This window comes from Seriola dumerili, unplaced genomic scaffold (genome assembly GCF_002260705.1).
Source record: "Seriola dumerili isolate Sdu_G_001 unplaced genomic scaffold, Sdu_1.0 BDQW01000017.1, whole genome shotgun sequence".
In the NCBI taxonomy this organism is placed as follows: Eukaryota; Metazoa; Chordata; class Actinopteri; order Carangiformes; family Carangidae; genus Seriola; species Seriola dumerili.
The window spans coordinates 13,497,763-13,512,835 of NW_019174272.1; the positions used below are offsets into that span (position 1 = coordinate 13,497,763).

At 40.8% G+C, this 15,073-nt stretch overlaps 1 protein-coding gene across 1 annotated transcript in view; it reads right to left on the bottom strand.

Annotated features, from left to right (window-relative positions):
- LOC111230442 (tight junction protein ZO-2-like) overlaps positions 1 to 15,073 on the bottom strand; it is an 82,986-nt gene that overhangs the window by 20,061 nt on the left and 47,852 nt on the right. The window contains exons 6-8 of the mRNA XM_022757185.1: positions 13,929 to 14,032; positions 6,713 to 6,866; positions 390 to 495 (exon numbers count right to left, since the gene is read on the bottom strand). Of these exons, the coding sequence (XP_022612906.1) occupies positions 390 to 495; positions 6,713 to 6,866; positions 13,929 to 14,032 (364 nt within the window). The remainder of the gene's footprint in view (positions 1 to 389; positions 496 to 6,712; positions 6,867 to 13,928; positions 14,033 to 15,073) is intronic.

Consider the following 15,073-nt stretch of genomic DNA (forward strand, 5'->3'; position numbering starts at 1 on the left):
CACGCACGCACGCACGCACGCACGCACACACACACACACACACACACACACACACACACACACACACACACCAGTTGGTCTACACTCACTGACATCATGCCCCTGCCGTAACCTTAACTATAGCAACTAAATGCTGAACCCCAACCTGAACCTGATTCTAATCTGAACCTTAAACCTGGTTTTAACCCTCAGACACGCCTCTTATTTGACCACTCACAAACACATTGATACTGAACGTGTCAGTAAAATGTTGGTTTCCACCAGAATACCTGATGTTTCAGTTCAATCTCCACCTGTACTGACTCAACACTATTAAAGGGCTCCCCCAGCCTCCTCCTGGTGACTCTGCTGTTTCTAACCCCCCCCCCCCCAAGCTACATCCATCCTACCTGGGGTTGTCTCTGTCATTGGAGGAATGGGAGGACAGGTCAGACTGGCGGGACCTCCTCTCCTCTGGGGGAGAATAGGAATGGTAGGACTCCATCTCTGACATGTCTGGCAGACAGACAGACAGACAGACAGACAGACAGACAGACAGACAGACAGACAGACAGACAGTTAGATGCAAAGGCTTCTTTTGGACAAAATCCCCCCACCCAAATTGCAAGCCCACCACCACCACCAGAGAACAGTAGCCTTAGGAAGCCCAGACACCAGCTGATTTACACATAGGACAGAGTGAGGACGTTGTCAGAATCATGAGGACAAACAGATTCTCAAGATAAAAGCAGCTTTCATTCAAACTCACTGAATCCACAGAGAGAATCAGAACAGTCCCAATGTTTTCAGATTATCTGCTGGTGCACTTTGAAAATCAGTTTCCATACCATGTAAATATGATGATTAACAATGGCTCCAATCCAGAACAGTTATAATCCTTAAGACTTCAGTCTTGGTTGGTTGTGTGACTCCTGTGTTAGTGGTGATAACAGCATGTGTTTTAATAACACAACCTCACAGCTGTAAACAAAGAGCACCAGAAAACAACTCCTTTACAACACAACAACATAAAAACAGTCATACTGTGCAGTGGCCATAACCACAACTGAAGGTCACATGATGACCACCGTTCATGAATGTGTAGTTTTCAGACACAATTACTGAGTGATTAGTCTATCAAAAAAAAAACAAGAAGTCACCAGGAAGTCAATAGGAAGTCAGCAGGAAGTCAACAGGAAGTCAGCAGGAAGTCAACAGGAAGTCAGCAGGAAGTCAATAGGAAGTCAGCAGGAAGTCAACAGGAGGTCAGCAGGAAGTCAACAGGAAGTCAGCAGGAAGTCAGCAGGAAGTCAGCAGGAAGTCAATAGGAAGTCAGCAGGAAGTCAACAGGAAGTCAGCAGGAAGTCAACAGGAAGTGAGCAGGAAGTCAACAAGTAGTTAGCAGGAAGTCGGCCTGCTCAACCAGTCACACACATTCAGGACATGTAGAAGAAATACTTTGACTTCAGACACAGTCAAGCAACATGTCACATTAACTCTTTCTGAGCATTCTGAGGTCTTTCCTAACTGAGGGATGTGCTGCTGTAACAAAGCTGTTTTCCTGTGAGGATCAATAGTTTTCTGATTCTGACAGAGACAGACAAGACATGATGAGTTGAACATCATCTGCTTTCATACATACATATTTCAAATAAAGATTGAAACTCAAGCTGCTTTTAAGCTGCAGAAGCTTCAACAATTTATTCAGCACTTTGTCTGAAGCTTAGTGATGCCTTCATGTTATAAGGGGCAGTTTCATTAAACTGCCACCTCGACCTCTCTCAGACTCAGACCACACCAGAGGGTCTGTCTGGCGTCAGAACACCTTGTGCCGTAGTGAACATACATCAAACACTGTAGAGTTACTGTATATGCAGAAGTTTTGAGGAGTCTGTAGTTTGCCCAGACATGTCCAAACTTAATGAGTTAAACTTGCTGGCCATAAGTGTTATCAAAAAGTGTCTTGATAAAGTGACTGAATTGATATCTTAAGGATTATAACTTTAACTTTAAGACTAAAAACAGCAGATCTATATTTAGAAAGTTTGAAGAAGTGCTTTGTAAGGACCCACGAGGCGGTTTCTGGAGAGCCAGTTTGAGGGCAGCTTTGGCCTCGTGGGAGCTTCCACACTGCTTTATAATCCAGACACAAGCTGGTGGAAAGTGCTAACACACAGCCTGCAGCCTCACCACAGAGACCGCTGGCTTTCATTCAGTCCCTGTGATTTTATCATTTGAAGTGAACATGGGTGGCAGAGTCTTTGATTCAGCTGCTTTTATCCATCAGAGTGAGGCTGTGGAGAGAGGGAGGGAGGGGGAGGGAGGCTGAAGCTTTGACAGAAGCCTGTTCTCCATCAAATCAGAGACACTGGAGGATGGAAGTGAGAGGACGAGAGAGGAACCACAGAGAAGAGAGAAACAGCAATAACCTCCCTGTGAAAACACCACACCATGACAAACTGTTAACAGACAACAACTCAGTCACATTTAACAGGATTGTCTCAGCCCTTCATGGTTGTGAGCAAACAGTCTTTAAATTAACAGCTACTGGAGGTCAGAGAGGGGAGGGCTGGTTAGCTGGGGCTCTGGCACAGCCCTGTTTCACCAAGTGACAACTAGCAGGTGTTGATTAGTTTGATTAGAGTTAGAGACAGTCTGCATGCAGGGCTGTAACCATGGGGGTAGGGATGGGGTGTTAGGGAGATGATAAAAGACAGAGGAGGAGGGAGACGCATGAGAAATGTGAGGATAATGTGTCAACCCTGATCGTCTATAGGAAACAACATCGGCCATTCAGAATCAGTCCTGTCTGTGGTGGGATGGTGACGTGGTCTGATTGATCCAGCTGTGGATCCACCAAACAATCCAGGACCCCACAGAACCAATCGATAAGTACCCCCACCCCAGCTGTAGCTGTTAGCTGGGGTGAGTCTGTGTATTTACAGGTAAACACACAGACTGCACTGGACTATACTGGACTGTGTTGGATATTGTGCCCAAACTATTAGGAACATGTCATGTGCTGCGATGCTGTACCACAGAAGAGGTGAAAACTGGTCTTGTTGCTGGTGAACTTTGAAACCTTTTTTTTTTTTTTTTTTTTTTAAATGATAGATTTTAACAGACTTTAAAAGTTTTACTAGACATGATAATAAAATGAATGAACCAGTGTCTTTAATATAATATCAATAATACAATACATATTAATAAGAGTCAGTTGCTGTTGTCGCTGAAGTTAATACAGAACGCTGAAGCTAGTGAACAGTGTAGTGGTGATTCAGTGGACAGACAGCTGTAACACTGTTAAGTCAACTCTGAGGATTAATCCATGACAATCTAATCTAGACCTCTGTGGGCGGGGTAATTTGACGGTAGAGATTTAGAGATTTAGAGACTAAATATCTCGTCCCTCCCAAAAACTGGAGATTCTGATGGAGGAAGTAGTCGTGTGTTAAATGGGTCAGCTGCTGTCTAAAGACACATTTAAGGTCCTGTAAAACTGCTCTGGTTTTACAAATTCAAATAAAAAGTAAAAAAAAAAAGAAAAAAGACTGCACTGGTTTTCAGCAGCAGGAAGTGGACTACCTCTGATCCTCCAGTCTGTGTACCAGCCAGACCTGTACATGACCCAGACTGTAAGACCACATTTATCTGAGCTGTTTGAGGTGTCAGGTTGCATAGCTTTAAATCTACTGAATGAAGAATGATTTATTCTGTTTCAAATGACAGTCTGACTCATAGTAAAACTCAACATACTCACAGGTTTCACTGCCTCAGTCTCACTTGGTCTGGTATGACCAGGAGCATGTGATGGCTAATCTTAGCTAATGTTAGCCATTGTTAGCATGTTATTAAGATCTGTCTGTTTGTGGGAATCAGTCTTTGTGTACAGCTGTTTGTTACTGCACAGACCAACAATTCAACAAACATGGAGGATGACATTTCCTGTGTTGAATAAATATTTCATTCAAATGAATCTGTGTCAGTTTTACTGTCATCAAGACTTGAAGAGGAAGTTGTCCTGGAAACGGCTTCTAAACCGGACATAGCTACACTATCTATCACACCAGTTTCTACCTATTCACTAAAAACTTCAATAAGCTTTATGTAATGAGTCTCAGAACATTAATCCCATTTCCCTCTTCTGTACCACATCAGTAGGGACTTTAAGCAGCAACGGTTACAGTGCCCGTTTACCTTCCAACGCATTGCCATAGCAGAGGAAATCAAAGATCACTAAGCAACACTTAACACCAACAGCAGCTACTTCACTGCTTCAGGAAACCGAAGTCATCTCTTAAACTGACCTCTTGATATTTGCTTTAGAGACAATTTAAAATCAGATGAGGAGTTTGTATAAATCAGTCTGTTACTTCAGCACCAAGGACAGCGTCATGGTTTCATCAACTCAGCACAGTGAGGTTGTGGGCTGGAGAGGGAGGATGGAGGTTAACAACAGTCTGTGCTGACATGTCTATGAATAAACTGGAAAAATCTGTCAGATTATCATGTATCTTTAACAAATATACCCATAATCCATAAAACCACTAATGGTATAATTGAATATAAACAAAATGACTATGTCAAATATGACAGAAACGTATAATTACCTGCTAACTCTTTAGCATATCACAGGGTATGGCAAACTAGTCTTTCTCTCGTAGTAGACAGCTGGGCTGCAAGAAGTATTGACATAGAATCTACTGTACGTCATTGCATCATGCCGTAGCCGTCCCTTCAACCAACACTGCTTAAAGTCCCTAGTGTGTGTTAGAGGCTGCAGCAGCATCTGTAGCCGATCCAGCAGTGAGAGCGAGGTGAGAGGTATCAGTGTGATACGTGTGTGTGTGTGTGTGTGTGTGTGTGTGTGTCTGTATGAGATGGAAATGCAGCAGAGAGATGAGAGTTCAGATTCCCCACCTGGACAAACAACGGCGAGTTCTACACTGTTAGGACAAATCATTAATATGTTATTACACTGAAAATTCAAGGAGCTTCTTACCCACTGTGTGAGCCACGCTTTGTCATGCAACTCTCTGTGTTCACAAAAATAAACCATCATCCTTTGTCTCATGGTTGAACATTAAGACATTAGAAGATAGAACAGCTTACTGACTTCTTCTTCTGGCAACATTCATCTTCTACACTTAATGAATCACACAGTTCAAAGTACATACGGATTAAAATGTGTTTATTTATTCAGGAAAATGAATGGTAATAAAGTTAAAGATTTAGAGCAGTATAAAGAGAAGTGTGAAAGCTTTACAACTTAGTCAGGGTGTGTCACAGCCATTATACAGAAAGGCAACAGACTGTCACACATGCTGTGTGTCGGGGTCCTTCATCTAAAAGTAGGACATATTATCTGGAAGAGAAAACACAGACAGAGATGCACTGAGCGATTACAGGGATCGCCTCTGCTTGATGAGCACGTTCACATCAATACCATCAGTTTCTGGTCAGATTTAAACATGAGGGGTACTTCAGACCACAGTGAGGTCCAGATCAAATTCAGACCTTCAGATGACCCCCCCACCCCCCACCCCCTCTGACTGATACATGGTGACTGAACAGCTGCAAGAAGAAGACCTCTAAGTTTCAGATGGTATTTTTAACTGTCTCAATCTCAGACATTTTAACTGTTCTACATGTAAACACAGTTACAATACATCTGTAGGTGTAAGTGTGAGACAATCTGCCTTAACTATAAATCCTTGATTTCCTTATACTGTGTTTTTTTGTATGGAGGCTCAAGTGTGTCACATAATATAATTATCAACTTTTTCAGTTCTTAAAATTCATTAACTTTGTCATTACAGTTAGATTTGTATTTCCAAGAAATATTAAAATAATGATTAATACTGAAATTGTTTTTTTATTTAATAGATTTGCCTCCATGCATTTATTTATTATTCAATACATTTATTATTATTTATTATTCCTGAGGCTGAGAGGAAAAAAATGTCTCTGAGTCCTCGACTTATTGCAGGAAGCAAGTGGTGTGTGGTGGATGAGGAAGGTGGGAAACGATCAGGAAACCAATTTAGAATGTGACAGAGTTCAAATTTCTCTCTATCATCTCTGTAAATCTTAAATATGGATGTGATGTTAAATCTTAAAAGCTGGTGCTCGGTGCACAAATGCATTCTGGGAGGAGGAAGAAGACCATTTCCTGTTTGACTGGAAATCATTTGGTGCACATGTTGTTTCTAGATAATTATCTCATGTTTATTTCATGGTGTGTTGAATGTTGTTGCTCTGTCTGATGATCATTTCATTCCCATCTAGTGAATCACTGTTTTAACAAGATCATTTTATGAATCACCACCATCTACAAACTCTACTGACCTTTGATAAACACCTGTCATTGTTCTGCTGACACACTTCAACCTCCACAGCAGGTCTGATTGCATTGCACAGAGCTAATATTACAGGTGCAAGTACCTGACTGATCCTGACTCTACTCTCAGCCTTAAATCATACTGAGACTCAGACCCAGAGCCGTGTCAGAGTTTGATGGAGTAACACAAACATACAGGCTGTAGTCAGTTATGAGGTCTGATCAGATCAACATGCAGTGGTCCAGGTGAACTGTGACTACTGAAGGTTATTAGTTATCACCAGATTTAAGACTTAACTCTAAATACAAACACTACAGCAATAGTCACAAACAGACCATGTGTTGTCTGTCATGTCTAACTCTGTGAGTTAGGCCGTGCGCTCAGTGACTCACCGTCATTATCAGAGTCAGAGTCTGCCAGGGGGGGGATGCGGACGAGGATCTGGCGGCAGTCTCTCTGGACCACCAGCTGCAGCTTTCCTCTGGACTTCTCTATCAGCTTCCCAGCATCATGCAGAGAGAGGTTCTCTGTCACTGTCCCATTGATCTACACACACACACACACACACACACACACACACACACACACACACACACACGTTATTATTATTGTGACATACAGTATATACACACTCGGTTATCTGTTGTATGTAACGTGTAGTTGTTGTTGTATTGATCTCCATGAAGCTGTTTTGTACATTTTAAATGTAGATAAAAAAGTGTGTTGTTATATATTACAAAACTGTTTTTATGTTACACATCATCTGTGGAGTCACTTCTATTCATACTCGACTCTGTCCACACCCGGTCTGAAGACATCATAAGTCTGTTACAGTAAAAACCTGTCTGTGTGGTGGAAGATTTATTGTTGGTTTGTACTGTAAAACTAGAACAATAACAAGATCAGTTGTGCAACATGAGCCTGACATAAAGTTTTTAATATTATTACTAATGTATTACTCATTTATTTATCATTTCTAGGGCTGAACGATATACAAAAAAAAATATCACATACACGTGATCTAGAGATTCGGCCTCGCGCTTATTTTTCACATGCCTCCCAGCAGAGATAGACAGAAAAGAAGACCAGTTGTTGTCATATTGACATGATACCAGCATCATTACATAAGACTGACACCTTCTAATACAGTTAATAATTCAGTCTAGGCTGAATCTGAATATGTTACAGACATGGAAAAATATAAATATATTTTTAACCATTTTAGCATCTGCATGTGGAGACAGTGGGATTTTAGTGACATTTTCTGTCAAAAATAAATCAGAAATTAATTAATAATAAAAAGAAAACCAACATTGGAGAAACCTGCAAACGCTGCGTAGAGAGATAGAGATGCAGCAGCAGTGACGCAGTAGACACACTGGATGTGTGGCATGAGCGTGGCGGCTGCGTCGCTGAACTGCTGCGGAGAATCATGCGTGTGTGTTCACATCGGCTGCGTCTCTGCTGCTGCAGCTCTCTCTCTATACATAGAGTTTGCAGGTTACTGGAATGTTGGATTTCTCTTCATTATGCTCCAAAGTCACGACAGTATTCAGGGTTTTATAATTTAAAAAATAAACATTAGTTAACAACATAAAGTCACTATAAAAAAGATGTAGTGTTCTCATGCAGTGTCTCCAAACTCTGATTAAACACCAAGTTAAACCGCGGCCAATGAAGATGCAGAGTCAGTAGGATTAACCGTTTACTGTAAGAATTCTTCACTGGCGAGCTGGTGAAAACTGAGAATAAACAATACGAAAACAATAAGTATCTGTGCTTATATATTACATTGTACTTAGCTGTAAAAGAGTTTTTAATTAACTTATTAAACATCACTTTTTTTTAGAAGAATTACTAATATATTATTTTTAACTATTGTGAAATAAATGAATTTACTGCATTGCCTTTATAATGCTTCATTATGGATGCATTTAGATAATATTCAGACCCTTAACAACATGTCTGCCACATTTTACCTCAAAACAGGAAGTGACAAAAACTGAAATAACATGATCAGAAGTGACGTCATCACTTCAGAAAATCAGCATTATCTTTTTACTTAAACTGCAACTTCATTATATATTTCTCATTTTTCAGCAGAACGGACCTTTTAAACAGACCTATTTTTTTGTGATTAAACCTGTTTATTGCTTTTTTCAGTTTACAAACAAACATTAAAGACACAAAAGTTTCACTCATATAAGATATAACATGCATATTCTTCATAGTGTGATACAGTCTATTAGACATCTATATTACACTTTATATTCGTCCATTGAGCATAGACCATTATATGATTGAAAAAGAGTAGGGATGCAATACATGAATATCATCTGTCTTGGCGATCACCTCTCCCTATTGCATTCAAATATGGGCCAAATATCTTCCTAAACACATCTAGACTGTTATTAACCCTGTGGATAAGCTCATAGGAAGCCATCTTAGCCATTTCATCCCTTCATTCATTAAAACTGATACACTCTTTTCATTTCCAATGCCTTTACACTATTCTGCTTACTGTTATCAAGGCTCCTGTAATCAAGAGCACACCTTTGAGGACAAATTCACTTCTAATGGCAACATACCCAATATGCATATTGCTGGATTCACACTGAGATCTGTCTCTAGTATGTTATCAATACAGGTGATTATTTCTAACCAGAAGTTATGCACCATTTCACATTCATATAGCATATGAAACAGTGTGCCCCTGCCTTTGTTGCATCTCCAACATATATCATCATTCCTAAGCCCCAACCTTGACATTTTTGATAGAGTCCAATAATTCCTGTTCAGTAATCTAAAAAAGATAAGGCGTGTCTGCATGTCCTGGGCTATGGAGAACCACAGCCCAAAATGTTTATCCTTCCTAACAATGAGAGACCCAATTTTGACCAATTTAGCAGATTACTTTCTATTTTTTGGATAAGGGGTAGCCGATTTAAATTCATTATATTGTTCAATCCTGGAGAGGAGCCATTTAAATTGCCAATTACTGAGAATGCTCTGGGGTCATAATTTGGATAGGGGCATAGCCTCAGACTTTGACCAATTAATCTTGTATCCTGATATTTGTGAAAAAGAACCAATCAGAGATGAAATCAGTGGTACTGTATTTTCTGGGTTGCTTGACAGGAGTAAAATATCATCTGTGTACAAAAGCAACTTGTGGTCCTTTTGCCCCTGAAATTTAACAAATTTAAAATAACCAGGTCACGTGACCGGTTGGACAAGATGGGGGGGGTCACCTAAATTCAAGGCAGGTTAAATGGTGCACCAACACCACTGCAATAAGTTTTGTTTTATTTTAGAAATGTGTCATATGGAAATTTTCAGTTACAATGTAGAATTAGTAAACTTTAACAGTGGCATTGGGTGTTTTTAATGTACAGTTCTCCATTCAAGTTGCCTGCGCCTTGTTATATCACTGGTGCACTGGTGGCGTTTCATATTTTAACATTGGCACTTTATTTTGTTTTATACATTTCTACACTTGCCTTCTGGTAACCTCTTGTTAAATGATTTGTACATCCACTGTCCAAACATAGTTATATGGCTGTTCTAAATTGTTTTGCTTTGTAATCTCATCTGAGGGGATGTGATGGGCAGCTGACCTATTGTTGCCCATTCCTTCTGTGGTCAGAAAGCCAAGTATGTCGGTGGGTGTAGTGTTCAGAGCTTCTTCTACTTCTTTTGGGTGGGCGATGTGGGTGGGTGGGGGACTCTGTTTTCCTTTTTCAGTAGTTTTATGTTGTAGAAGTGGTTACAGGTTGAATACTTCTGTATGTTTTTTAACTGATTGCGAGGAAGGGACCTAACTGAATTGTGATGATTGTATGCATTGGGTCATGTTGCCTGATGGTCGCGAGTGTTGTACTCATGTGTTTACTGACCTTCACCTTTGAACCAGTTCTCGGAATTTATGACGGAACTCAATATTTTGAGCTGGAATTCAGGTGGTCTGAACGACTTGTACGCTAGGATTATTACACAGGAGGAAAATTGACATTGCATTGCAGGGTGTCAGATGCCTTGCTAATAAATATTATCATGTCATAGCATCTTCTTCATCCTGCACTAAAACCAAAGGTGTAGCTATTGTAGCCAGGTGCAATGGTCAGATAATGCAGGCAGACTGATTATACTCAAAGGGAAAATTAATGGCAGAAGGTCCGCCTTTGTGTATGCATATGCCCCAAACTGGTATGACCAAAGTTTTTACAGCAATCTGACAAATGTGATGCTGAAAAAAAAACTAAAAAACAACTGGCATCATCTGCTCTACGGGCTTGGGCATATGCCTTGGGACTTGCTGATCCGTGGCAACCGACCAATCCATCAGTAAAAGATTATTCTTTTTTTTCTGCCCGACACAAGTCCTGCTCAAGAAGTGATTACATATTTGCATCCCCCAAATTTTCTCAGGGCGCTCACAATGTGTCTTTACTTCCCATAGCCCTTTTTGACCATAAAGGTGTGCTCTGCTCAATGGTGTTTAGCAGCATATCCTCTCACGCACCAAAGTGGTGCTTTAATACCACGCTGTTGAATTTTTGTCAATATTGGCTCGGTTGATGATCCTAGGATACTATGGGTTAAATTAATTAAAGGTTTTATCAGGAGAAATACAACACAGTTTGCCTCCAATCAACGCAAATCTTGTCTATCCCAACTGCAAAAATTAGAGGACAGTTTGACTAAACTAGAATTGGCACTAGTACCTAACTATTCAGAAGAAATAGCTCTACAATGTGAAGTGGTCAAAAAGGAAATTAATATTATTCTCAAACAGCGATCTAGGTTTCTAATTCATAGGACCAGGCAATGATATTACTCCCATAGTTCAAGACCCAGCCATTTACTTGCTATTAAAATGAGATCAAGCAATCAGTTTTCAGACATGTCCCCAATTAAAACACAGACAGGAGCCATAACTACTGATCCCACGCAGATTAATGATACCTTTTGTAATTTTTAGTCCGACAAGAACAAATATGACGACTTTCTGGCCCAATCAAACATGCCTTGCCTCACTGAAGAAGATGCTAACGATCTAGCAAGACCGATTTCATTCAAAGAACTTAAAGCGCAGTTCTCAGTATACAGAGCGGCAAATCGCCAGGGCTTGATGGCATACAACCAGAGCTATATTTGACCTTTTGGGTCATCCTTGGGCCATTGCTTCATTGTATGATCAGTTTTTCTAAAAAAAAAAAGAAGTGCTTTCTCTAGAGACGTAAAAATAGCTTTGATCTCCTTGCTCCTTAAAAAAGACAAAGACCCAAAAGAATGTAGTAAATAAAAGTCATTAAAGCCCCAGAAACTGTCCTATGCCTTGATGCGATGAAGGCATTCAACCAACTTGAGCGGCCTCTCCTATGCTCAGGTTTAGGAATGTTGGGCCTTGGAGAAGGTTTCATAAAATTGATTAAAGTATTATATTCAAACCTTTCAGTGATGGTGTTTACAGGTAATATCTGCTCCCCTTTTTTCCCAGTTTCTAGATCCTCTCTCCAAGCCTGCCCCTTAAGTCCCAGACTCTTTGCACTTTTGCTTGAGCCCTCGGGTCAGATAATTCAACAAACTAATTACTATCCATGGCACACTGCACCATCTGACACTTTACGCTGATGACGTTTTAGTTTTTCTTGAGGACCCACTGCAGTCTGCACCCCGTTTACTATCAACACTAGATGAGTTCGGTGCGCTATCAGGATTCAAACTCAACTGGTCAAAATCAGCTCTCTTACCATTGAATGAAGCAGCTAGGACCACATCTCTACCCTCTAATATTCCCTGTGTTCAACATGTCCGATATTTAGGTATTGAAATATTCCCCACCATAAATCGCACTGTTAAACATAATTGCACTGAGACTCTGGATAAGGTTTTAAGTGATCTAGAAAGGTGGGCAAGCTTGTGCAACTCACTCCAGGCAATGATCTCAATTATTAAAATGAATGTGTTGCCCAGAATAAACTTTGTCAGCGCCATGATCCCCCTCTCTACCCTTGCTGATTACTGCAGTAAACTCCATGCATTTGGAATGGGAAGCCTCTTCTGTCCAGCAGGGAAAGTTGGACAGAGGCTTGGCAGTGCCCAACTCTTCCACTCTCAGACCGCTAACCACGTGGTTTCACTCTCATGCGACAGTCTCGTGGCAAGCAATGGAGGAAAAAATGGTGCATCCTTGGTCTTTATCTGATGTTTTATTTGCAAGTACCCCTATGAGGCAAAGTCAATTACGATCTATTACAGGTGTGGCGCTCAGTAGAAAAGTTTTGTAATATTTCCTGCAGATGGCATCTTCATTCCCCAATTTTTAATAATCAGGCCCTGTTGATTGGGCGGAGACCAGCTACTTTTTCTCAGTGGGAAAACAAAGAAATTTATTTACTAGGTGATATCTGTGATATAGAAGGATTACACGCCTTTCAGGACATAAAGAACAATTTCAGTCTACCAGGCACATCATTCTCTTTTTACTTACAACATGGCGTACATTGGCAGCATTCATTGCCTACAAACCCACTTCACAAGCTGATTGTTACAAAATGAGCCCCAAGAGGCATCGTGTCCACATTGTAACAACTTCCCTGAAGTAGGATACGAGTTTGATTGGAGCACAGTATGGAGCAACATTAGGCTTGCTTCGAGGAATCCCGACCATCAACAGATTCATTACAACTTTGTACACAGGACGTACCCGACACCCCGAAAGACATGTCTTATGAAAGTTATTAATAATGACTTGTGCACCTTATGCACATTAAAGACACATTAAAGGGAGTGTCCCTCTGTGTTAATATGTGGCAATCACCGGCTGAGAGCCGGTCCTACTGTGACTTTTGCATCTCAAGATTTATTATCTGTCACAGCCCTCGTCCAACCCAGTATCAATAGCCATCCAGCAGGTTCATATATAAGCTGTACCACAAGTGTGTTTTTTCTTCTTCTTTTTTTTCCATTGTTGTTGGCTCTCTCTAGGGTCTGTGGGTGGGTTACTTGATGTTGATATTTTGCCTTGTTGATTGGCTGTGCATCGCTGTGTTTGTGTTCATTTTCGTTAAGATAAACACACTTGATAATAAAAAATTTCAACAAAACCTTGTCATTTGGTCTGAACACATCGCATCAGAGAGCACAATGTATGTTTCCATTGTTACACGGATGACATACAACTGTACATCTCTGCTGAAATGAATGATGCTGCAGCTATAAACTCCATTACCACCTGTCTTCTAGCAATAAATAAATAGATGAGCAATAACTTCTTAAAGTTAAATGAGGACAAAACTAAAATCCTACCAGTCGGCCCCAAAACAAAAAGAGAATTGCTGTTCAATAATTTGGGGAACTTCACTTTTTGCAATGTAGTATGCCGTCATTCCGAACTTCACCCCACGTGACTCCTTAAACAGACATAATTAAATTAAATAAACACCCCTAGGGCAGCACAAAGATATGTTTTTCTCTGGCTTCCTTTAACTGTCTACTGATCCCTCAGGTATCTTAAGAGCCCTTGGAAGGTCCCAGGACCCTATGTGAGAACCACTGTTCTAGATGACGATTATGTGGCTGTACAGTGAGTGAATGTGTGAGCACCTTGAGAATGATGTCTCCCTCCTGCAGGTTCCCATCCTTCGAAGCCAGACCTGTGCTGGTCATCTGTTTGATGAAGATCTGACTCCCCAGACGCAGCCCATACTCTACAAAAACACAAACACATCACACATATCTGTGCATTAGGCTCAATGAGAAGTTTTCAGATAAAACACATGAGCTCAGAGAGCAGGTGAGAGGTACAGGATCAGGTCTTCTCTGTTAAAAACCGAGGGACAGTTGTTCAGTCAGCTGTGATGTCAGTCTCACATGAAGGGGATGTTGTGTTTATGCATGAGGCCCCTCCAGGTCTTTGTGTTTTATTACTGGTGATGGTTTTAACACATTCTCTCATTATCATCAGTGATGTGGTTGTTCTGAAGCTTAGTTCAATCAGGAAGACTATCTCCTTTCCGCTTCCTTTCAAACTTCTCCTGTTTTCTCCATCTCTCAGCCCACTCCTTGTAAACAGCTGACTTTGGTGTTCAGCAACCAATCAGATTTGCAACCGAACTCTACAAACACACTGTACACACAATGTACAGTATTTGCTATAGTTGCAGCCTGTCTATTGAATTGTCTCACTCTGAGGAAAAATATTGCCCTGTTAGAGGAAGCGTCAGACGATCAGCTGACTGGCCTCCATCATCAGATGTCATGATAATCCATTCAACAGATGCTGAAATATTTAAACATGGACCAAAGTGTTGGACCCACAGACCTGCTAGCATGATTAAACTGAAACATACACACAGAGCTCCAAACTACACACCACACACATCTAGGGCAGAAGCCTTGTAGAGACAAGCACCCTCTCTGACCAGTGATCACAGATCACTTCAGACCTGGTCAAAGATAAAGATCCAATAGACACAGAAAACAAGGAAATCCAGACAAACATTTACTCTCTCCTCCCCTACTGTATTTCTCCGGTGACCAGGGCCGGTGTCCACAAAGCATCTTAAGGCTAAAAGTAGCTCCTAACGATTTAGGAGAAACTCCTAAAAATAATGGCAGTGTCAGTCCTAACTTTAGCACTCCTAATTTTTTGGAAGTGATTCACAAAGCCACTTAGCGCTAAAAGCAGCACCTAAGTCTGAGAGAAGTTAAAAGTAGTGGAGAGGACTCCTAACTCACTAAGACCAGAT